Source organism: Engraulis encrasicolus, chromosome 1 (genome assembly GCF_034702125.1).
Source record: "Engraulis encrasicolus isolate BLACKSEA-1 chromosome 1, IST_EnEncr_1.0, whole genome shotgun sequence".
NCBI lineage: Eukaryota > Metazoa > Chordata > Actinopteri > Clupeiformes > Engraulidae > Engraulis > Engraulis encrasicolus.
This window is the reverse complement of record NC_085857.1, coordinates 57,860,437-57,879,320: the sequence shown is the minus strand read 5'-3', so window position 1 is coordinate 57,879,320 and position 18,884 is coordinate 57,860,437. Positions and strand designations below refer to the sequence as shown.

The following is an 18,884-nucleotide window of genomic DNA, read 5'->3' as shown; positions in this document are numbered from 1 at the left end:
ATATTGAATAAAACGGCATCATCTATGACATCTTGCCTGGCACTACGAGACCACAAGCAAATGAAGGGGATGGAAGGGACTAGATTGAATTAGAATAGTCAGTCCCTACAGAGTCTTTCCAGACCTGGTAAACACTTACTAACACACACACACACACACACACACACACACACACACACACACACACACACACACACACACACACACACCTACCACTGACAACTTCACTCCCAGCACAGCACCCCCTCCTCCATCACACTTTGACCCTGCCATGGGCTCTCCTCCCCCCCGCACCACCTCTGAATGCTCAACAGCAACGACCCCACCCCCTGTGAACTCGCCTCCCCCCTTGATGAACCATCAGCCGGAAGAACTCTCACCATTCTACCCTCCCCCAAATCTCACCTCTGAACCAGCCCCCACCAGCACAGTATCACCTGGAGAAGACAGAACACACTCAATACACAAACCACCACCCCTGCAAAACCAGCAACCCCCCAATGTCACAGCTGAACAGGTCACAATCACACTTAAGAGGCTCAAAGTTAAGGCATCTGGCCCTGATGGTGTCTGTGCCAAATTACTGAAAACCTGTGCTGAGGAGCTAGGCCGGCCACTACAGTTCATTTTCAACAGAAGCCTAGAGGAGGGAAAAGTCCCTACACAGTGGAAGACATCCTGTCTCATCCCAGTTCCCAAAAAGCCACATCCCAAAGAGCTGAACGATTTCAGACCAGTTGCCCTCACCTCACACATAATGAAGACTTTCGAACGTGTGCTGTTGACCAACTTACTGAAGCCCCAGGTCCAACATGCTCTTGATCCCCTGCAGTTTGCCTATCAGGAGAGTGTGGGAGTTGAGGATGCTATCCTGTATCTGCTACACAGGGTGCATTCTCACCTGGACAAGAGAGACATGGCTGTGAGAATCATGTTCTTTGATTTCTCAAGTGCCTTTAACACCATCCAGCCACTCATGCTGAAGGACAAACTGCTGCGAATGGGAGTGGAAACAGGACTGGTGACATGGATAACTGACTACCTCACTGGGAGGCCCCAGTTCGTCAGGCTCGGCGACCATACATCCCAGACTGTAGTCAGTAACACGGGCGCGCCACAAGGGACGGTGCTCTCCCCTGTTTTGTTCACCCTGTACACCTCCGACTTCAGCTACAACACAGAGACCTGTCACATGCAGAAGTTCTCTGATGACACTGCTATTGTGGCGTGCATCAAGGATGGACAGGAAGGAGAGTACAGGGAACTGGTGGAGAACTTCGTCAGATGGTGCCAGGATAATCAGCTACAGCTGAATGCCACCAAAACAAAGGAGATGGTGGTCGACTTCAGAAGGACCTCCCCGCCACTGGTGCCTGTCTCTATTGAGGGAGAGACAGTGGAGACAGTTGACACCTACAAGTACCTAGGTGTACACCTGGACAACAAACTGGACTGGGCTGCTAATTCAGATGCTCTGTACAAGAAAGGACAGAGCAGGCTTTACTTCCTAAGGAAGCTCAGATCCTTCAACGTCTGCAACAGGCTCCTGCTGATGTTTTACCAGTCTGTCATGGCAAGTGTCCTTACCTATGCTATCGCCTGTTGGGGAGGTAGTATTAGGAAGAGGGACGCGGGGCGCCTTGACAGGCTGGTGAGGAAAGCTAGGTCTGTGGTGGGCATGGAATTGGAGGACCTCACTACAACAGCCGAAAACAGGACACTGAGCAGACTGGACTCCATACTGGAAAATGACAGACACCCCCTGCACCCGCTTCTGGCCAACCAGAGGAGCGTGTTCAGCTACAGACTCCGGGCCTTACCCTGCCGTACAGACAGACTACGGAAGTCATTTGTTCCTAGGGCCATCCAGCTCTTCAACACCACACAGAAAGACACAATGAAAGAGATTGTCATTGGTGACTGGACTGCCTAAACCACCCCACCCGATTTTTTATCTCTACTGAACAGCTACACTTCACCCAACAACCCCACCCCACCCCCATGGAGCAAGCGCCTGCACTACCTTGGACACTTTAAGGGACTGCTCAACACAGGACAATAAACTCACTACACCCCACCTCAGCTACCTCACCTATCCCCTGGGATAGCATCTGTGAACTATTTATTTCTGCAATTTATTCTTACTGGACTATCTCAACCACTGGAAAAGCTACTGTGAACTGCGTTTTTTATTACTTTTATTTTTTAACTGAGGGACTTCTACATGCACAATCATTAGAACTATTTTGGCTCTTTTATGTGTACTGAACACTTTTATCTTGACTTTTTGTGTATATGTATGCAACATGATGCCCTACAAGAACCTTGTGTGTGACAATGTGTGTGTGACAATGTGTGTGTGTGTGTGTGGGTGTTGGGGGGGGGGGGGGTGAGAGAGAGAGAGAGAGAGGATATGTGTGTGTGTGTGTGAGAGAGGGGGAGAGGGTAGGAGGGAGGGAGGGAGAGAGAGAGTGTGTGAGGCGATATACTTTTACTGTAATGTGCATTTATGTGTATAAGTTCTTTGTGTACGTTTGGATTTGTGTATTTGTGTATTTATGTAAGCTGACAGACACCTTAATTTCCTTCGGGATCAATAAAAGTACTCTACTCTACTCTACTACTCTACACACACACACACACACACACACACACACACACACACACACACACACACACACACACACACACACACACACACACACACACACTACTCACTATGTTCCCTATGTGTTTCCCCAGTGTCACTGCCCAGTCCTGGAACTCTGCAGGAGGTCGATGTCTCAGTGATTGGCAACACACAGTGCAGTACTCTCTACTCCGGTGACATCACAGACACCATGATCTGTGCTGGCGTGCTCACTGGAGGGAAGGACTCTTGCCAGGTAATATTAACTACCAAAGAGCTGTATATTACAGTTAAACACAGCAAACCCAGCATACCCAAAACAAAGGAGGGAGTTCAAGTTTGGTCTCCTAAGGGGGCGTTGTCTTCTTCTTCTTCTTCTTCTTCTTCTTCTTCTTCTTCTTCTTCTTCTTCTTCTTCTTCTTCTTCTTCTTCTTCTTCTTCTTCTTCTTCTTCTTCTTCTTCTTCTTCTTCTTCTTCTTATTCTTCTTCTCTCTCTGTGGTGTTTGGTGGCGGCTTGCACAAGATGTGCACTGCCGCCATCTACAGTGCAAAGGGAACTCCTAACTGAAAGTGTCCTAAAGGGACGTTCACCTGACATCACATGGATACAGGAAACACACAGGTTTGATGTAGTATCTTTACTTTAAAAGTTTTTTGCTACTACTATTACTATAAATACTATTACAAATACTATGGATACTACTACTTCTACTACTACTACTGCTACTGATATCTCTTTCCTCTCCCTCATCTCTCTTTCTTGAACACACACACTTGCATGCGCACATGAGCAATAACAACAACTAGCTGACCATTTTTGTGTCCTCCAGGGTGACTCAGGTGGGCCCATGGTGAACAAGCAGGACTCTGTGTGGGTCCAGTCCGGCATCGTGAGTTTTGGTATCGGGTGCGCTCGACCCAACCTGCCCGGGGTCTACGCCCGCGTCTCCCAGTACCAGGACTGGATCAACTCCCACGTTGGTTCTGACCAGCCGGGATACGTGCAGTTCACCTCCAGCGGGGCAGGGGGAGCTAGCACCACCACCACTCTGGCTCCTGCAACGACAACATCCCTAACTACTACCAATGGACTCTCTCCTCCAACCACAACAAAGGCCTCAGGTCTGACGACCAGAAACTCAACCATGAGCCCAGCAGCACAACAGACCCCCATGATGCCACCACAGAGCAGCCCAGCCTCAGGACAGACCACCTCGGACCCACTTCTTGGTTTGTTAATTAAACTACATATTTGTATCAAAGATGTTCAATATGGTACCCAAGATGAATAACTATGTGTATGTGTCACCAATGCAAAGTGAGAATAACACCAAAACGGGTGTGAATTTCCAGCTCTATCATACCCACATAGTATTTAATAAAAAAATTCTCAACAGCCTGAATGTTGGGTCTATATCGCTCCAGGTGCCTAGATCAATGCAGCATATACGCAGCATCAGGCTAAAATGGGTTAATTAAAACTACTTGTAATGAAGATGTTCAATATGCTAACCAAGAAAATGAATAACTCTATGTGTCACCAATGCAACAATGTGGAATTAACTCCAAAATGGGTGTGAATTCCTAGCTCTAATATATTGTACCTACATGCAGCTTCAGGCCACAATGTTTGAATATAATGAAAAAGTTTATTTATATCCATAATTCCATCAGTAATGTTAATCTGTCATGGTTTACGGATTCATTGCCCACATTTTGAACTATTGCACTCATACCTTTGTTAATTCTTACATAGTTTGGCCTTTCAGATAAAAAAAAAAACATGAACCGAGGATTTCACAAAATTAGAATATTGTAATAATATCACAATTTTCTTCAGAAAAAAGTAAGAAATTTGGGCCACACCAAATCAGTTGAAATTTGGTACTTTCCACACAACATGGCAATGTTCAATTGTTGGTTATGAATCAGCATCAGGCAAAAATGGGTTAATTACAACTACTTGTACTTAAGATATTCAATATGGTTCCCAAGATGAATAACTCTATGTGTCACCAATGCAACAAAGTGGAATTGACTGTGGTCTTCAAAATGGGTATGACTTTCACTTTGCCCCTAAATGGGTTTGACAGCTCACTCATAGACCTGCAGTGTAGACTTTAAGTCCTTATGAAACCTTATCAACCGTCTATGCAGCTTGTTTTTTTTATAACAAGCCATTTAGCTGTGTTCATGTCATGCTAAGCCCTCCTAGCAGTAGTAGCAGAGCTGGCTAGTTTGTGTGGCTTACACTGTGTTGGAGGATAAAAGTATGCAATTTGGGGGAAAAGCTGCAAAATAAAGACAAATGCTGAAGTCGAAGTGGGATACAAACGTTTCAGGACTCTAGCCTAGCATCAGTGTTCCCAATAAAATTGGTAACACTTTAGAATAACAGGCACAAAATATTAGTAACACTTAGTTAATAATGAACTCATAATGAACAAGACATTTACAAATATTTGTAAATGATTAAGAAAGTATATTTAAATACTATAATAAATGAACTATGAAGCTCATTACAAAACAATTATACAGTATTACTTACACTTTGGAAATAATAAACGAATTATGAAAAAGACATTTACAGACGTTTGTATATAATTAAGAAATAATATGTGAATAGTATTGTAAATAATGTATAAAACTCCTTAGCAATTACATTAGTACCAGTAGGTAAAAAAATAACGAATTATTAACAAGACATTTACAAATACTATTTTTTATCACTATTTATTTCCCCAAGTGCTCTACAAACAAGTGTTATTCTTAAGTTTTACTGATCATTTTAAAAGTTGTCCATATTGTACACATAAGACATAACATTTTATTTGTGAATTTCATTTAGCTGAAGTTACCACTACACACGTCATGCTTAACATACTTCAAATGAACTCACTCACTCAACTAACTTTGAGGGCACTTTCTACAGTCGTAATCTAGTTAATTGCCTTGATTTTGAATAAATAAATCAAGTTTACTCATCAGGACTAGATGAAAGCTAAATCTGGTGCATGGAATAGAAACATGTATGCTTTAATTGTACATGGTCCTAATAAACTTGAATTGAATTTAATTTGACTTATTTGAAGAGGAAAAAGGAAGGAAATTTTTGAATTGAAGCCTATTTCAAGAGGAACAAGGAAGGAAAAAAAGCTTACATCATTGGCAGATTTATTTAGTTTTAAATGCCTCAATACTACAATGCCCATTTTGAGCAATTCCATTTTGTCAAGAGATTAAATGAAGAATCGACAGATACAATGGCATTTGCCATAAAGTCAAATATCCGAGTCCTCACCAAGAAAGAAAAACAATAGGACATGTATATATCCCCGGTTCTTAGAGTGAGATGAGGGAGTCATCTCTATGGGAGTAGTTCATTGGCTGATGACCTGTGACAAAGACTCAGTAAAATCACTCCTGAAAGGCTGAATTCGCGCTGAGGGCGGCAACGCCTACCGCCTTCATAACCGCAGTCCAAAGGGCGCAAACCTCACTTTTGAGTCACAATCTCTTCGGATGACACAAGGAGGGTGTACCAGAGAAATGGCACCCTCATCTCCTATTGTTCTTATTCGTAAAACTCGGTCACCATCTCTATGGGAGCCTGCAATCACTCCAGCTCGGGGAGCTTCACAAACTGACTGTCCTCAACCAAGTTGATCACTGCTGTGAGTGCACTTCTTCCATTTCAGCAGCTCTTGCCTTGAGTTCCTCAATGGGCTTCTCTCTATGCAAGAATGCTTGAAAAATGTGAAACGTGCAGGTTTTTTTACTAGATAAGTTGTTCTCAAGCTGTGGGTCAAGACCCCCTGTTTTGGGGGGTGGGTCATAATGTAAGGACTCTCAAAGTAAAAGACCTTCACTGCATCCAAAGTAATCATCAAACAATGCAAAAATATCGGCCAAATTGTCAAATAATAGCCTACTAAAAAAGACACATTGTTAAAATAGCCCATCTACAAGCCCACTACGCCTCCCAATTTGAGGAATTGTGGGCTTGTATATCAGCTATTCTCTCAATATCTTTACATGAGAAATGGAGTCACACAAATTGGGAGGTTCCCAGTCCAAATATGATCATTTTGGGCGGTGACGGCCTAAAAAGGTTGAAAATAACGGTTCTAGATGGAGGCGATCTTGAATTTCGCTGTCAAAACAAAGTTTTATAACCAAAATGATGTCAGATCTGGAATCCTCATGGTTGACTTGTATGAAAAAGTGCCTTCATACATGATTCTAGGTCATCCAGATCAAAAGTTATTTTTTAGAGATGGCGCCGGACGCCATTTTGAATTTGGCTCTCTAGCAAAAAAGCCCGGGATTTTTGTGAGGGACATGGGGGCTAAATCTTTTCTAGAGGTCAAATCAATCATCAAAACATTGTTGCCAGAGGATATTCACGGAACCTCCATTTATGACCCTACTATTTGACGGAATTCCACTTGAACCGTCGAAGTGGAGCTTCAGAAATATTCGTAGAGTAGTTTCTTCCACTTTTCTTCGGTAGAGTGACCGAGCGTCCAGAGCAGTCCTACACTCAGCACACTTCTATGTTGGACAGTTAAACTCGGTCGGTCGCGCAGTCATCCGAAGAGAGCTGAAAGTGAGGTTCGCGCCCTTTGGACCGTTGTTATGAAACCGGTGGGCGATCCCGCCCTCAATGCGAATTCAGTCTTTCAGGAGTGATTTTACTGAGTCTTCGTCACAGGTCGTCAGCCAATGAGCCACTCCCATAGAGATGGTGACTGAGTCTTACGAATAACAACAAACACACACAAACCAATTGGTAATTACTCTAACTATGCATATTAACCAAGACTCAAATTGTTTATAAAGGTGTATCAAATACTGTACGAGGGCAAAGATTAAGATGGGTAGTTGCATATTGTTTGTATTGTGCATGATTGTATCTGTTTTGATATAGTGTGTGTGTGTGCGTGTGCGTGTGCGTAGTGTGTGGACGTCCTCCTCTGAACAGCAGGATAGTGGGTGGCCAGAATGCCTCAGCTGGTAGTTGGCCATGGCAGGCCAGTTTCCAACGCTATGGCCGCCATTTCTGTGGAGGATCTCTCATCAGCAAACAGTGGATCCTCTCAGCAGCACACTGCTTCTCCAGGTGAGGAAGGATTGTAGTGCATGACTGCCCTAGCATATGATTGACCCATGACTGCCTAGCATATGATGGACCCATGACTGTCCTGGTTCATACGCACCACTCTGGTCTTCTACCTATGTAAATATTTAGAGCGGGTTCTACCGTCACAAAAACAATGTTAGGAACATTTTATATAGATTTTTCCAAATTGTGTTTTTCATCAACTACAAAGCCCATAGTCTTCAAATCCATCTGTTTCATTTTTTTCTGAAGTGGAAACGCCCAAAATCCAAGATGGTGGATATGCAGTCATACTTTTTACAGATTTTAATGTAATTTAAAGAAACATGTCGTACATTTTTGGAATTGATGTTTTTTATATTTCTTGGACCACCTGAATACAAAACAACCTGTTTTCATTTTTCCCCTTAATTTTAGTTCCAAAGTCCAAGATGGCTGGCATAACATTTAGCAAAAAAATACATATTTGGTGTCTCTAAAGTCATTTCTTGTATTTGTAACATTCATGATGGATACATACCTGACAGAACATACTATTTCATAGCCTTCAGATGAGCTGAAGCTGACCCTAAAACAACTTTGTAGGCCTTGACCTTGACACAGGCAGCCAATCCAGTGAAAGTGCAATATTACAGTGAGTACTGCATAATAGGTACTGTACAGGAAGTTATTCATAGCTATTTTTTCACAAATGAATGGCCAGGCTAGAAATAAATAAAAATACATTTTCCAAACTTACATATGAACCAGGCATAATGCTGCCCTCCACTGGTCTAATCCAGAACTACTTAAATATATTATAGTTAGATGAAGACGCATTATTTTTATTAATTGTGGTAATGTTTGTCCCAGCACTAGTTAAATGAGAAGCTGAACTTCAGTGAAAAATACATGAGCTCGGCGGCAGCAGGAGCAGTCAATGGAATGTTATTTTTTTCGTAACACAAGCTTCGGATGGTCGCTCTCCCTCTCCGCACTCTTCTAGGCGGGACTGGCTCATTAATACCTGTTGTCTGTCCCTACAGTTAGAGTTTCTGTTATCATGGTTGCAGCTCTGGCTCCCGCTTCTCAATAACATTGTTGGTAATCAGTTAGCAACTTAATAAGTTCTCAATAAGAAGTTGCGTTGCAACCAAACACTTTCGAGAAACCCTCCGTGATTGACTTCGATCTTTCTGTTCTGTCGTCACTTGTTTCTGTTCTGTTGTCATGGTGGCAACTCTAATTGACCTTGATATTTCTCTATGCCCCGTTGTCATGGTGTTTCTCTGTGTTCCGTTGTCATGGTCGCAATTCTAATTGACAGTGATGTTTCTTCATGTTCCTCATGCCTGCAGCTCTTCTACCGCTGATCTGACTGTGCGTTTGGGCCTGGAGGACCTTGAGGGCAACAACACCAACAGTCAGACCTTCACAGTGAGACAAATTATACGACACCCCGACTATGTCAGCTCTTCCTTGGACAATGACATCGCTCTGTTGCAGCTGAGCTCTTCAGTGGCCTTTACTGACTACATCAGCCCTGTCTGCCTGGCCGCCACCGGAAGTGTCTTCCATAAAGGCACCCTGACCTGGGTCACTGGATTTGGAAATGTTGGAGAAGGAGGTGAACAATAATATCTTGATGTCTCTCTCTGCCTTCTTCCGTCTCTCTTTCTTTCTCTCTTTCTTTCTCTCTTTCTCTCTCTCTCTCTCTCTCTCTCTCTCTCTCTCTCTCTCTCTCTCTCTCTCTCTCTCTCTCTCTCTCTCTCTCTCTCTCTCTCTCTCTCTCTCTCTAACACCTTGTCTACTGTGTGTCCATGTGTGTAACTGAACGGTGCAAATGTTGGGTAGTAGCCACCTTGCACAGATGGGCCCATCAGGGGCCCATTCCCTCATTACTGAAAAGACTACATAACAACCTTGCTATTACATTACCGAGGCCTGTAGCCTGAAGCCTGTAGCAGATGGGGTCGCCGGCGCTATATAAAACCAAGTTGCGTGACACAGCCATACAACCATAGCAAGAGAGGAAAAAAATACAAACAAAAAATGTATTCCTGGCTATATTACCTGGTCATGTAAAAAGGTGAAAATGGCACCTTTACAGGACTTGGTCATTACAGTGATCATCATCATCATCATTTTAACCCCTTTGTGCAGAACCTAGGTTCTGCACAAAGGGGTTAAAATGATGATGATGATGATCTCTCTCTCTCTCTCACTCACACACACACACACACACACACACACACACACACACACACACACACACACACACACACACACACACACACACACACACACACACACACACACACACACACACACACACACACACACACACACACACACACACACACTCTTTAACACCTTGTCTACTGTGTGTCCATGTGTTTTTGTAGTGTCGCTGCCCAGTCCTGGGACCCTTCAGGAGGTGGATGTGTCTGTACTGGGCAACAGACAGTGCAATTGTCTTTACAATCCCATATTCGGACTTGGCAGCATCACGGACAACATGATCTGTGCTGGCCTGATTACCGGAGGAAAGGGATCGTGCCATGTAATACACCTATCTCTCTGTCTGTCTGTCTGTCTGTCTGTCCCTGTCTCTATCTCTCTCTCTCTCTCAGTTCTTTTGATGGATGTGAATGAAGAAAGAAATGAGGAAATAAATGTCTCAGGTTTTTTTAACTCCAGGGTGACTCAGGCGGGCCCATGGTGAACAAGCAGGAGTCCGTGTGGGTCCAGTCCGGAATTGTGAGCTTTGGTTGGGGATGCGCTAGACCAAGCCTGCCCGGGGTCTACGCCCGTGTCTCCCGCTACCAGGACTGGATCAACTCCCACATTGACTCTGACCAGCCGGGCTACGTACAATTCAACTCCAGCGGTGTAGATGGCGATAGCAGCTTCTTCTGTGATGGACTGCCTCCTCTCACCAACACATCAGAACATACAGCTAATATATCAGCAGGTACGTATGGCCCCATCTGAACAACAGAATACCACTGACTTATGGCTCTTTCTTCTGAAACTCGGTTATGGGTACACCCGAGTTTGTTTCCCCAATAACTGCTGTAAATGGGTCATTCCGCCGAATCTGTACATATTCCCAAATCCACATGTCCCAGAGATAATGGCCATGAAATCATTACAATAATAATTAATTACATGCATAATTTAAAACATTGACATATCTTTTGTCACCAACCTGATCTTAAAAAAAGGTAATTTTCTTTTTTGTGGACAAAACAGTGATTTTGGTCTGTTACTCACAGTAAAAGTTATCTTTCAATGTGTCTTTTATTTGTTGATTATAGGACAAATCACATTATTTTACATTTTTACGTTGTTTTGGGAGTAATTTACAAGTTAAGCAATGTTTTCAACATACATAAGTGTAATATCTATAATTTTGTCATAGTTTTTTCAGTTCTCCTGTTTTAATGTCAACCCTGTTACTGAGATAAAGAAACACATGTAAAATAATGATTCATTCCCCAAATTACATAATTTCCTGGAGGTTACATCACTCACAGGAAAAGGATTTTCACCACATTAAAAAATAAGTAATATACAGCCGTATTTAGCATGGAATTATATTGGACTGTTGGGGGTGGTCAAACAGCGTAATTCCTGTTACCACTTTTTAACCCATTACTTCAAAAGTTATGGTTTATATATCAATATTCACCAAATTCACAAGTAATATCCTTTTAGAATCTATGATGTCTGCTCTTGTGACCTTAACTGCAGCTGGCTATGAGCAAAAAAGCCTGAAATTGCAACCGTAACTTGAGCCATTCGTGAAGTCTTTAAGAGAAAAAGTGAAAAAAATCAACTTCAAGCTTCGTGGTGCCATTACGAATAGCCTCGTTTCTCGTGGTTAGGTGACGAAAGGGGGAACTGACAATTGGGGTAGTTTGGTTCTGGGGGGAAGAATAATGCGGACGGACGTCAACAATCGAGTATGAGTGAAGGCTAACTGGAAACGACGGTAATCAAACATTTCAAACAAGTGATTTACTATTAAGTTTAGGGTTAAGGTTAGGGTTAGGGTTAAGGTTAGAGTTAGGTTTAGGTTTAGGGTTAAGGTTAGGGACAATGATCTAGGAAGGGAGACATGGCATGAAGCTGACACAACGACAGCGCTCCCCTCCCGGAATGCACGCTGCTCGGGTGGTCTCTCTCTCTCACTCGCTCTCTCTCGCCCTCTCTCTCACCCAGTCTCGACGACAGCGCGCGTAGGCCAACTACGAAAAATGAGGCTCTCGTAGCGGCACCACGAAGCATAGAGTTGATTTCCCCCAAGACTGGGCTCGAAATTGACAATCCTGTTAAGCTGGGCTTACACTGTGCGACTTTTTGGGATTCGGGCCGATTTCTTGCTCACTCGCAGGTCAATCGTGAGTCTCGCAACGTACAGTGTGCATGGGATAACGACAAGTGATTTCGCCTGATGATCGTGCAATCGCAGGGCCGCAAGAAAATCAAAACTGTTTGAAATCCTGGTCGTGCCTCGTGACTAAATCGCACAGTTAAAGCAGTACTACGACCCGATTTGTTTCTGACTACCGGGCTTCAAAAGAATGCACCATTAGGCCGTGGTGAAAATACGTAGAAGCATACAGAATATGTCCTTCCACAGCAACACGGCCGTAGTGGCACGTGAGTTGGCTCCGTGCTGTGCTGCATTTAGAAAATACAACTCAAGAGGAATTTTGACAGCGGCGGTCGGCAGTGTCCTGTTGAAATGAATGGCAAAGTAGCAAACTAGCATTTGCTGTGGGGGGCATTTTGAACAGGACTGGCCGCGCACGCCAACGCTGTCAGTGTGTAAGGCAGAGTAGAACACAGCGCCTGATACTCGGCTGAAAGACCTCCGTCTTCTCGCTGCCGCCACGCCATGCTCTTGTGTGTATCTGGCCTTATAGCTTGGTCAGTTAATTTTATCTTGTAACACTACTTTCTTTTGAGTATTTTTGTCAACATGCTGTACAATCTTTGCCATTAGTTTTTCTGTCAATCCATGTGTTTTATCACGTCATTGTTCACATTATTTTCTGTAGGCAACAAAACTTTTATCTTGCCCAAATCTGCCCTTCCTGCATTCACTAATGATTAATCTTTGTTGGGTGCAACACATTTATATTTTTTAACATAAAACCTCTTTTGGGAAGGTTGTAGCTTTCATATGAGCAACTTCTGAAGCCAATTGACAAATTGATTGTCAGGTTATTAGCTGTTATTCCAACAACATGAATAAGCGACAAAACTTACGGCAAGAACTGTACACAGTATAAATCAAAATGTTTGCAAAATGAAGTATTTTCATTTTAACTTCTCATCAGTACAATCAGTCCATTGCTGTTTGTATAAATTTGGCGAATATTACAAAACATTAAGCCAGTTCCAATTGTGCTGATGCTTGAAATCAAATTTCAGACCCATTTGTGGAAGTTGCATGTAAATGGCTGATGTACAGTAGTTGTAGCGGACGCCAACTAGCAGAGCTTCACAGTTTACTGATTTACAGTCAGATGAAATGGCATTTCCCATCATGTGAAATATAAATAGTTGTTGTGACTGAGGGCAGAGACAGACACAGGGTCCCTACTGTGTAGATGGTGCAGTCATATCTGAGTCCCTAATAGGATAGAAAAAACAAGTACACACACACACACACACACACACACACACACACACACACACACACACACACACACTGTTTCCCGCCCAAATGGGCTGTTGAGGATGACCGTCTGTGGCTAAAAAGGGTAGAAAATGGCATTTGGGCAGGGCTTTGTGCAGATATATGGCCATAGAAATCAAATGGAAATAATCAGTCTCATCTGACAACCCTAACACGCACACACACACACACACACGCACACACGCACAGCCAGTTGTCTGCTACTTACACATATTACTGTATCTTTTGAATACGGGATGTCCACAAATGGCTATGATATGTGGCCTTTGCAGCTGGATACTAGACTTCCTCTCAGCACGGAAACAGGTGGTGAGAATGGGCTCCATCACATCATCCTCCTTGACCATCAGCACGGGAGCTCCGCAAGGTTGCGTTCTGAGCCCTCTCCTCTACTCTCTATATACGCATGACTGTGTGGCTATACACAACAACAACACCATCATCAAGTTTGCAGATGATACCACTGTTATCGGTTTAATCACAAACAATGATGAAACAGCCTACAGGAAAGAGATAAACAACCTCATGGAGTGGTGTAGAGGAAACAACTTGTCTCTGAATGTGTCCAAGACAAAAGAATTAATAGCTGACTTCAGGAGGAAAGAACACCAGTTTGAAACCATTAACATCAACGGTGAGACAGTGGAGAGGGTGAGAGACTTTAAATTCCTTGGCGTTACCATCTCAGAGGACCTCACCTGGGACAGTCACACACAGCGCATTGTTAAAAAAAGCCAGCAACGTCTGTACCACCTCAGACGATTGAGAAAGTTTGGGATGAGACCCAAGATCCTGAGGTCGTTTTACAGAGGCACCATTGAGAGCATTCTGACAGTGACCATTATTGCATGGTATGGGAACTGCTCTCAAGCCAACAGGAGAGCTCTTAAGAGGGTTGTGCGTACAGCTCAGTACATATGCGGCTGTGACTTACCCTCCATACTGGAACTGTTCGAGGGAAGGAGCATCAGGAAGGCAAAAAAGATCTTGGCTGATCCTAGTCACCCCAACCATGAACTGTTTACCATATTGCCATCTGGGAAACGGTACAGAAGCCTGAAGTCTCACACTACCAGACTCCAAAGTAGTTTCTTCCACCAAGCAGTTAGATTACTGAATTCATGCTGAAGACAACAAGGCACTTTATTTGCACTTTTTTCCACCCCCCCCTCCCTTTTTTTATTTTTATTTTTTTTTATCTTTTTGAGGCCACAAGAAAAAACACAACAATTTTTACTCTTATAGGCTTCAAACCTATAATAAGACGTAATAAACTAATCTTGAATCTTGAATGAATCTTGAATCTTGATATCATAAAACTGTACTTGAATATAAGGACTTAGATTAAGGTCGGTGGGTGAGTTATGCGTAGGTTATGCATGAATGTTGTTGTGTTAATATGGTGTGTGTGTGTGTGTGTGTGTGTGTGTGTGTGTGTGTGTGTGTGTGTGTGTGTGTGTGTGTGCGTGCCTGCGTGCATGCATGTGTGTGTAGTGTGTGGCCGTCCTCCTCTGAACAGCAGGATAGTGGGTGGCCAGGACGCCCCAGCAGGTAGTTGGCCATGGCAGGCCAGTCTCCAGCGCAATGGCCGCCATTTCTGTGGAGGATCTCTCATCAGCAACCAATGGATCCTCACAGTAGCACACTGCTTCTCCAGGTAAGGAGAGATTACCACACTTTCACACACTCTGTTTAGACCAGGGGTGTCCAAACTTTTTTAGTGAGGGCCGAATACAGGAAAATGAACAAGGGGCCGGGCCGCACTTTAGCGGTGACATAGCCTATTGTGTGATGACCGGTAAGGTACCAAATACACAAGGGAGACAAAAGCTGTCTGGTAGCCCATGATTTAGGCTATTTCCAATATTTTCAAGAGGCAATGTAAGAAAAGGTAACAAAAATTGCAACAATATTATTGTGTCAGTGTATGAATTATGCACATGTACACAGTTAACAATTAAGCGTATTATTAATTGTTACTGTGGGAATACATCTACTGATGCAATCTGGACACATCGTCAGTGATGTTCCTGGTATCATTGGGGGGTTTCGGGTCTTTCAACATCATACCCCCCGTCAACCAGGCGACCCAACTGGGGGTGATCAGGCCCCAGCTTGTGTTCAGATGGCCCTCCAACCTGACTGCTGGCACTCACTGACCAGCCCTGCGTACTTGGAGAGCTTCCTCTCAAAAGCTTCTTCCAGGCGGTCTTCCCACGGGACTGTAAGTTCCAGCAACACAACCTGCTTGGTGGACTCTGACACAAGGACGATGTCAGGGCGGAGGGTGGTGACTGCAATGTTGCTGGGGAACCTCAGCTGTTTCTCAAGGTCCACCAGAAGCTGCCAGTCTTTTGCTGAGGTCAGTATGCCTGTTGGTGCCTTGTTTGCTGGGGTAACCTGCTCTCCAGCCTTGACAAAGGTGATGTTGTTCTTGGGGGTACGCTGCTGTTTTGCCCATACCAGTCCTGTGCTGATAGCTTCGGCTATAGTCTTCAGGACTTGATCATGCCTCCAGCGGTAACGCCCTTCACCTAGTGCTGTTGTACAGCAACTAAGGACATGTTCCAAGGTGCCTCTCTTGGAACATAGTGGGCAGGCTGGTGACTCTGCTAGACCCCATGCTTGCAGATTTGACGGACTGGGCAGCACATCGTACACTGCCTGGATAAGAAATTTAATGCGGTGGGGCTCAGCTCTCCAGATCTCATTCCAGGTTACTTTCCGCTCCAGCGCATTCTCCCATCTTGTCCAGGCCCCCTGCTGTCTCATGCCCACGGCCCTACAGGATCGCATCTCCTCCACATCAGCCCTCACCTCCTCTTGAATCTGGTGCCGCCTCTCTTTCCCCCATGTGTTCATTTTCGGGGTTGGAAAGGATCCCAGACCCGCTCTGCCTCGTGTCACAACTCCCACCAAAGCCTTGTGGCGCAGCCTAGCTTCAGCCGTCTGTACGGCCTCTTCTGCCTTCCACTTCCTGCCCGTCCTCACTTGGATTCCAGCATTGGCCACCTTTGGATCACTGGAGTCCCTGTACAGCACCACCTCTCTAACCCTTGCTACCTTGAACTCCTCCTCCAAGGATTTAAAGGGCAGCTGCAGCTTGTTATTGCGCCCGTAGAGTGCGATGCTGCTCAGACTTTTAGGTAACCCCAGCCATCTCCGCAGGTGGTTGCTGACTTTCCTTTCCAAGGTCTCTACTGTGGAAACTGGGACGGCATAGACAAGGAGAGGCCACAAGATTCTGGGGAGGATGCCATGCTGGTAGACCCAGGCTTTGAACTTTCCAGGTAGCCCAGATTTGTCCACGGCTTTCAGCCAGCCCTCCAACTCAGCACAGGTGGTCTGGATAGATGTTGCATCCTTCAGAGAGCTGTCAAACACCTTTCCCAAGCTCTTGACTGGCTTCTCTGTGATCGTTGGGATTGCGGTGCCTGTGATGTTAAACCGGAACTTGTCCTCTACCTTTCCTTTTCTCAGCACCATGGATCTGGATTTGGCTGGCTTGAAACGCATTCGGGCCCACTCCATCATCTTCTCCAGGCCCTTCAGTATCCACCGGCATCCTGGGACTGATTCTGTGGTGACTGTAAGGTCATCCATGAATGCCCTGATGGGTGGCTGACGTTGTCCAGAGTTCATACGTGGTCCTCTGCACTCTGGCTCCGCAGACTTGGTGAGCATATACATGGCCAAGGAGAACAGCGTCACAGAGATGGTACACCCTGTGATGATGCCTATGTCTACCTTGTGCCAGCTTGATGGAGTTGCTCCTGCAGAGACCCTCATACTGAAGTTGTTGTAGTAGTCAGCGATGAGGTCTCTGCACTTGCTGGGGACATGGTGTTTCACCAAAGTGAGCTGGACAAGCTTATGGGGGATGGAGCCAAATGCATTTGCCAGGTCAAGCCAAAGTACTGACAGGTTACCCCTGTTTTCTCTGGCCTCTCGGATAAGCTGTGTTACCACACCAGTGTGCTCCACACAGCCCGGCATGCCAGAAATGCCACCTTTCTGGACTGATGTGTCGATATAGCTGTTCCTTGCCAGGTAGCTGCTCAGCCTCTTGGAGATGGTGCTGAAGAAGATTTTGGACTCGATGCAAAGGAGGGAGATGATGCGGAACTGGTCGAGCTGGGTGGAACCTTCCTCCTTCGGGATCCAGACCCCTTCTGCCATCCGCCATTGTTCTGGGATCTTCCCCTTCCTCCAGAACACTCGCAGGATCTTCCACAGCCGTAGTAGCAGTTTGGGACAGTTCTTGTACACCTTGTACGATGTACCACTTGGTCCTGGAGCAGAGCCTGCTCTAGCTTTATGGACAACCTCCTTGATTTCCAACAGCTTCAGTTCCGCCATGTCAAACTGCACCTCTGGTTCGGGTGGATCAATGAGGATATCACATTCACCCAGCGCCTCCTCTCTTCTTGGATCACTGAACATCTGTGCGAGATGCTGGTCAATGTCTTCCTTTGAAGAGGATAGTCTACCGCTGCGCTTTTGGCCTAGCAGGTCTTTCGTGAACTTGTAGGGGTTCGCGATGAAGGCCGCTCTTTTACGTGATCTCTCCCGTCGCCTCCTCCGATGCCACTCTGCCCGGCGAAGAGTCCTTATCCTCCTCCGGTGCATGGATATTAGTTGGGCTAGGCCAAAGCGTTCCTCATCTCCTGCCTCCTTGTATTGAGACTTCAGTGCTTTCATCTCCTGCCTTATGAGGTGGACCTTCTGTGCTCTGTGGTTCCTTGTGTAGGACGTTCCCGAGCTCTTCCTCTCCTCTTCACCAAACCTCTCAGCCGCCATCCTGACAATGATCGTTGTCATGGCTTGCAGCTTCCGTTCTGCCTCTCCCTTAGCCACAGACTCCAGAATTTGGTCCACGTCATCATCGAACTGCTTCCACAGTGTAGTCATGGTAGTTGCCGGCCACTTTATCCGCCTCCGTTCCGACTGGGTGCTTGAGGACTGTGGCACCAACACTTGGAGGTTCCGAGCACTGTGGGATGACTCCGGGCAAGGCCCCTCCTGCGACTCACCAGGTGGAACACCTGTGCGTTGTGTTGCTGCCGTTCCCCCCAAGCACTTCATCTTAGCTTGGTGGATTTTGAGACCGCGCACGTTCTTGCATACCTTCCCACACGTACACTGTGCGCTCATAGTCGTTTGTCCATTGCCTAGGTCTATTGCCGTTGAATCAGTCCGGTTGGGGTGCTCATTCTCCCCCCCTCTCGGGCACCCCTGGGGGTATTTCTCCATTAAGTTCATCGTAGCTTGTTTTGGGTGTTCTCCTCACGGTGAACACAGATTGGGTTGCCAGCCCGCTCTGCCCCGATTGCCGTCTCTCCGAGCCGTCACTGTCTCTCCAGTAGTCACCACTCTATTCGTGGTTGTCATCCAGTCTTTCCTGGCTGTCACTGATGTTCTCAGGGTACTTACTGTGGGAA

At 45.3% G+C, this 18,884-nt stretch overlaps 1 protein-coding gene across 5 annotated transcripts in view; it reads left to right on the top strand.

The window, feature by feature from the left end:
* LOC134455456 (transmembrane protease serine 9-like) overlaps positions 1-18,884 on the top strand; it is a 61,181-nt gene that overhangs the window by 7,313 nt on the left and 34,984 nt on the right. For 4 of the 5 annotated variants that reach the window (XM_063206539.1, XM_063206531.1, XM_063206522.1 and 1 more), the window contains exons 5-11: positions 2,743-2,885; positions 3,460-3,859; positions 7,589-7,751; positions 9,089-9,357; positions 10,136-10,293; positions 10,431-10,704; positions 14,938-15,100. In XM_063206539.1, coding sequence (XP_063062609.1) covers positions 2,743-2,885; positions 3,460-3,859; positions 7,589-7,751; positions 9,089-9,357; positions 10,136-10,293; positions 10,431-10,704; positions 14,938-15,100 — 1,570 coding nt within the window. The remainder of the gene's footprint in view (positions 1-2,742; positions 2,886-3,459; positions 3,860-7,588; positions 7,752-9,088; positions 9,358-10,135; positions 10,294-10,430; positions 10,705-14,937; positions 15,101-18,884) is intronic. The other variant, XM_063206548.1, reaches the window with a different exon arrangement.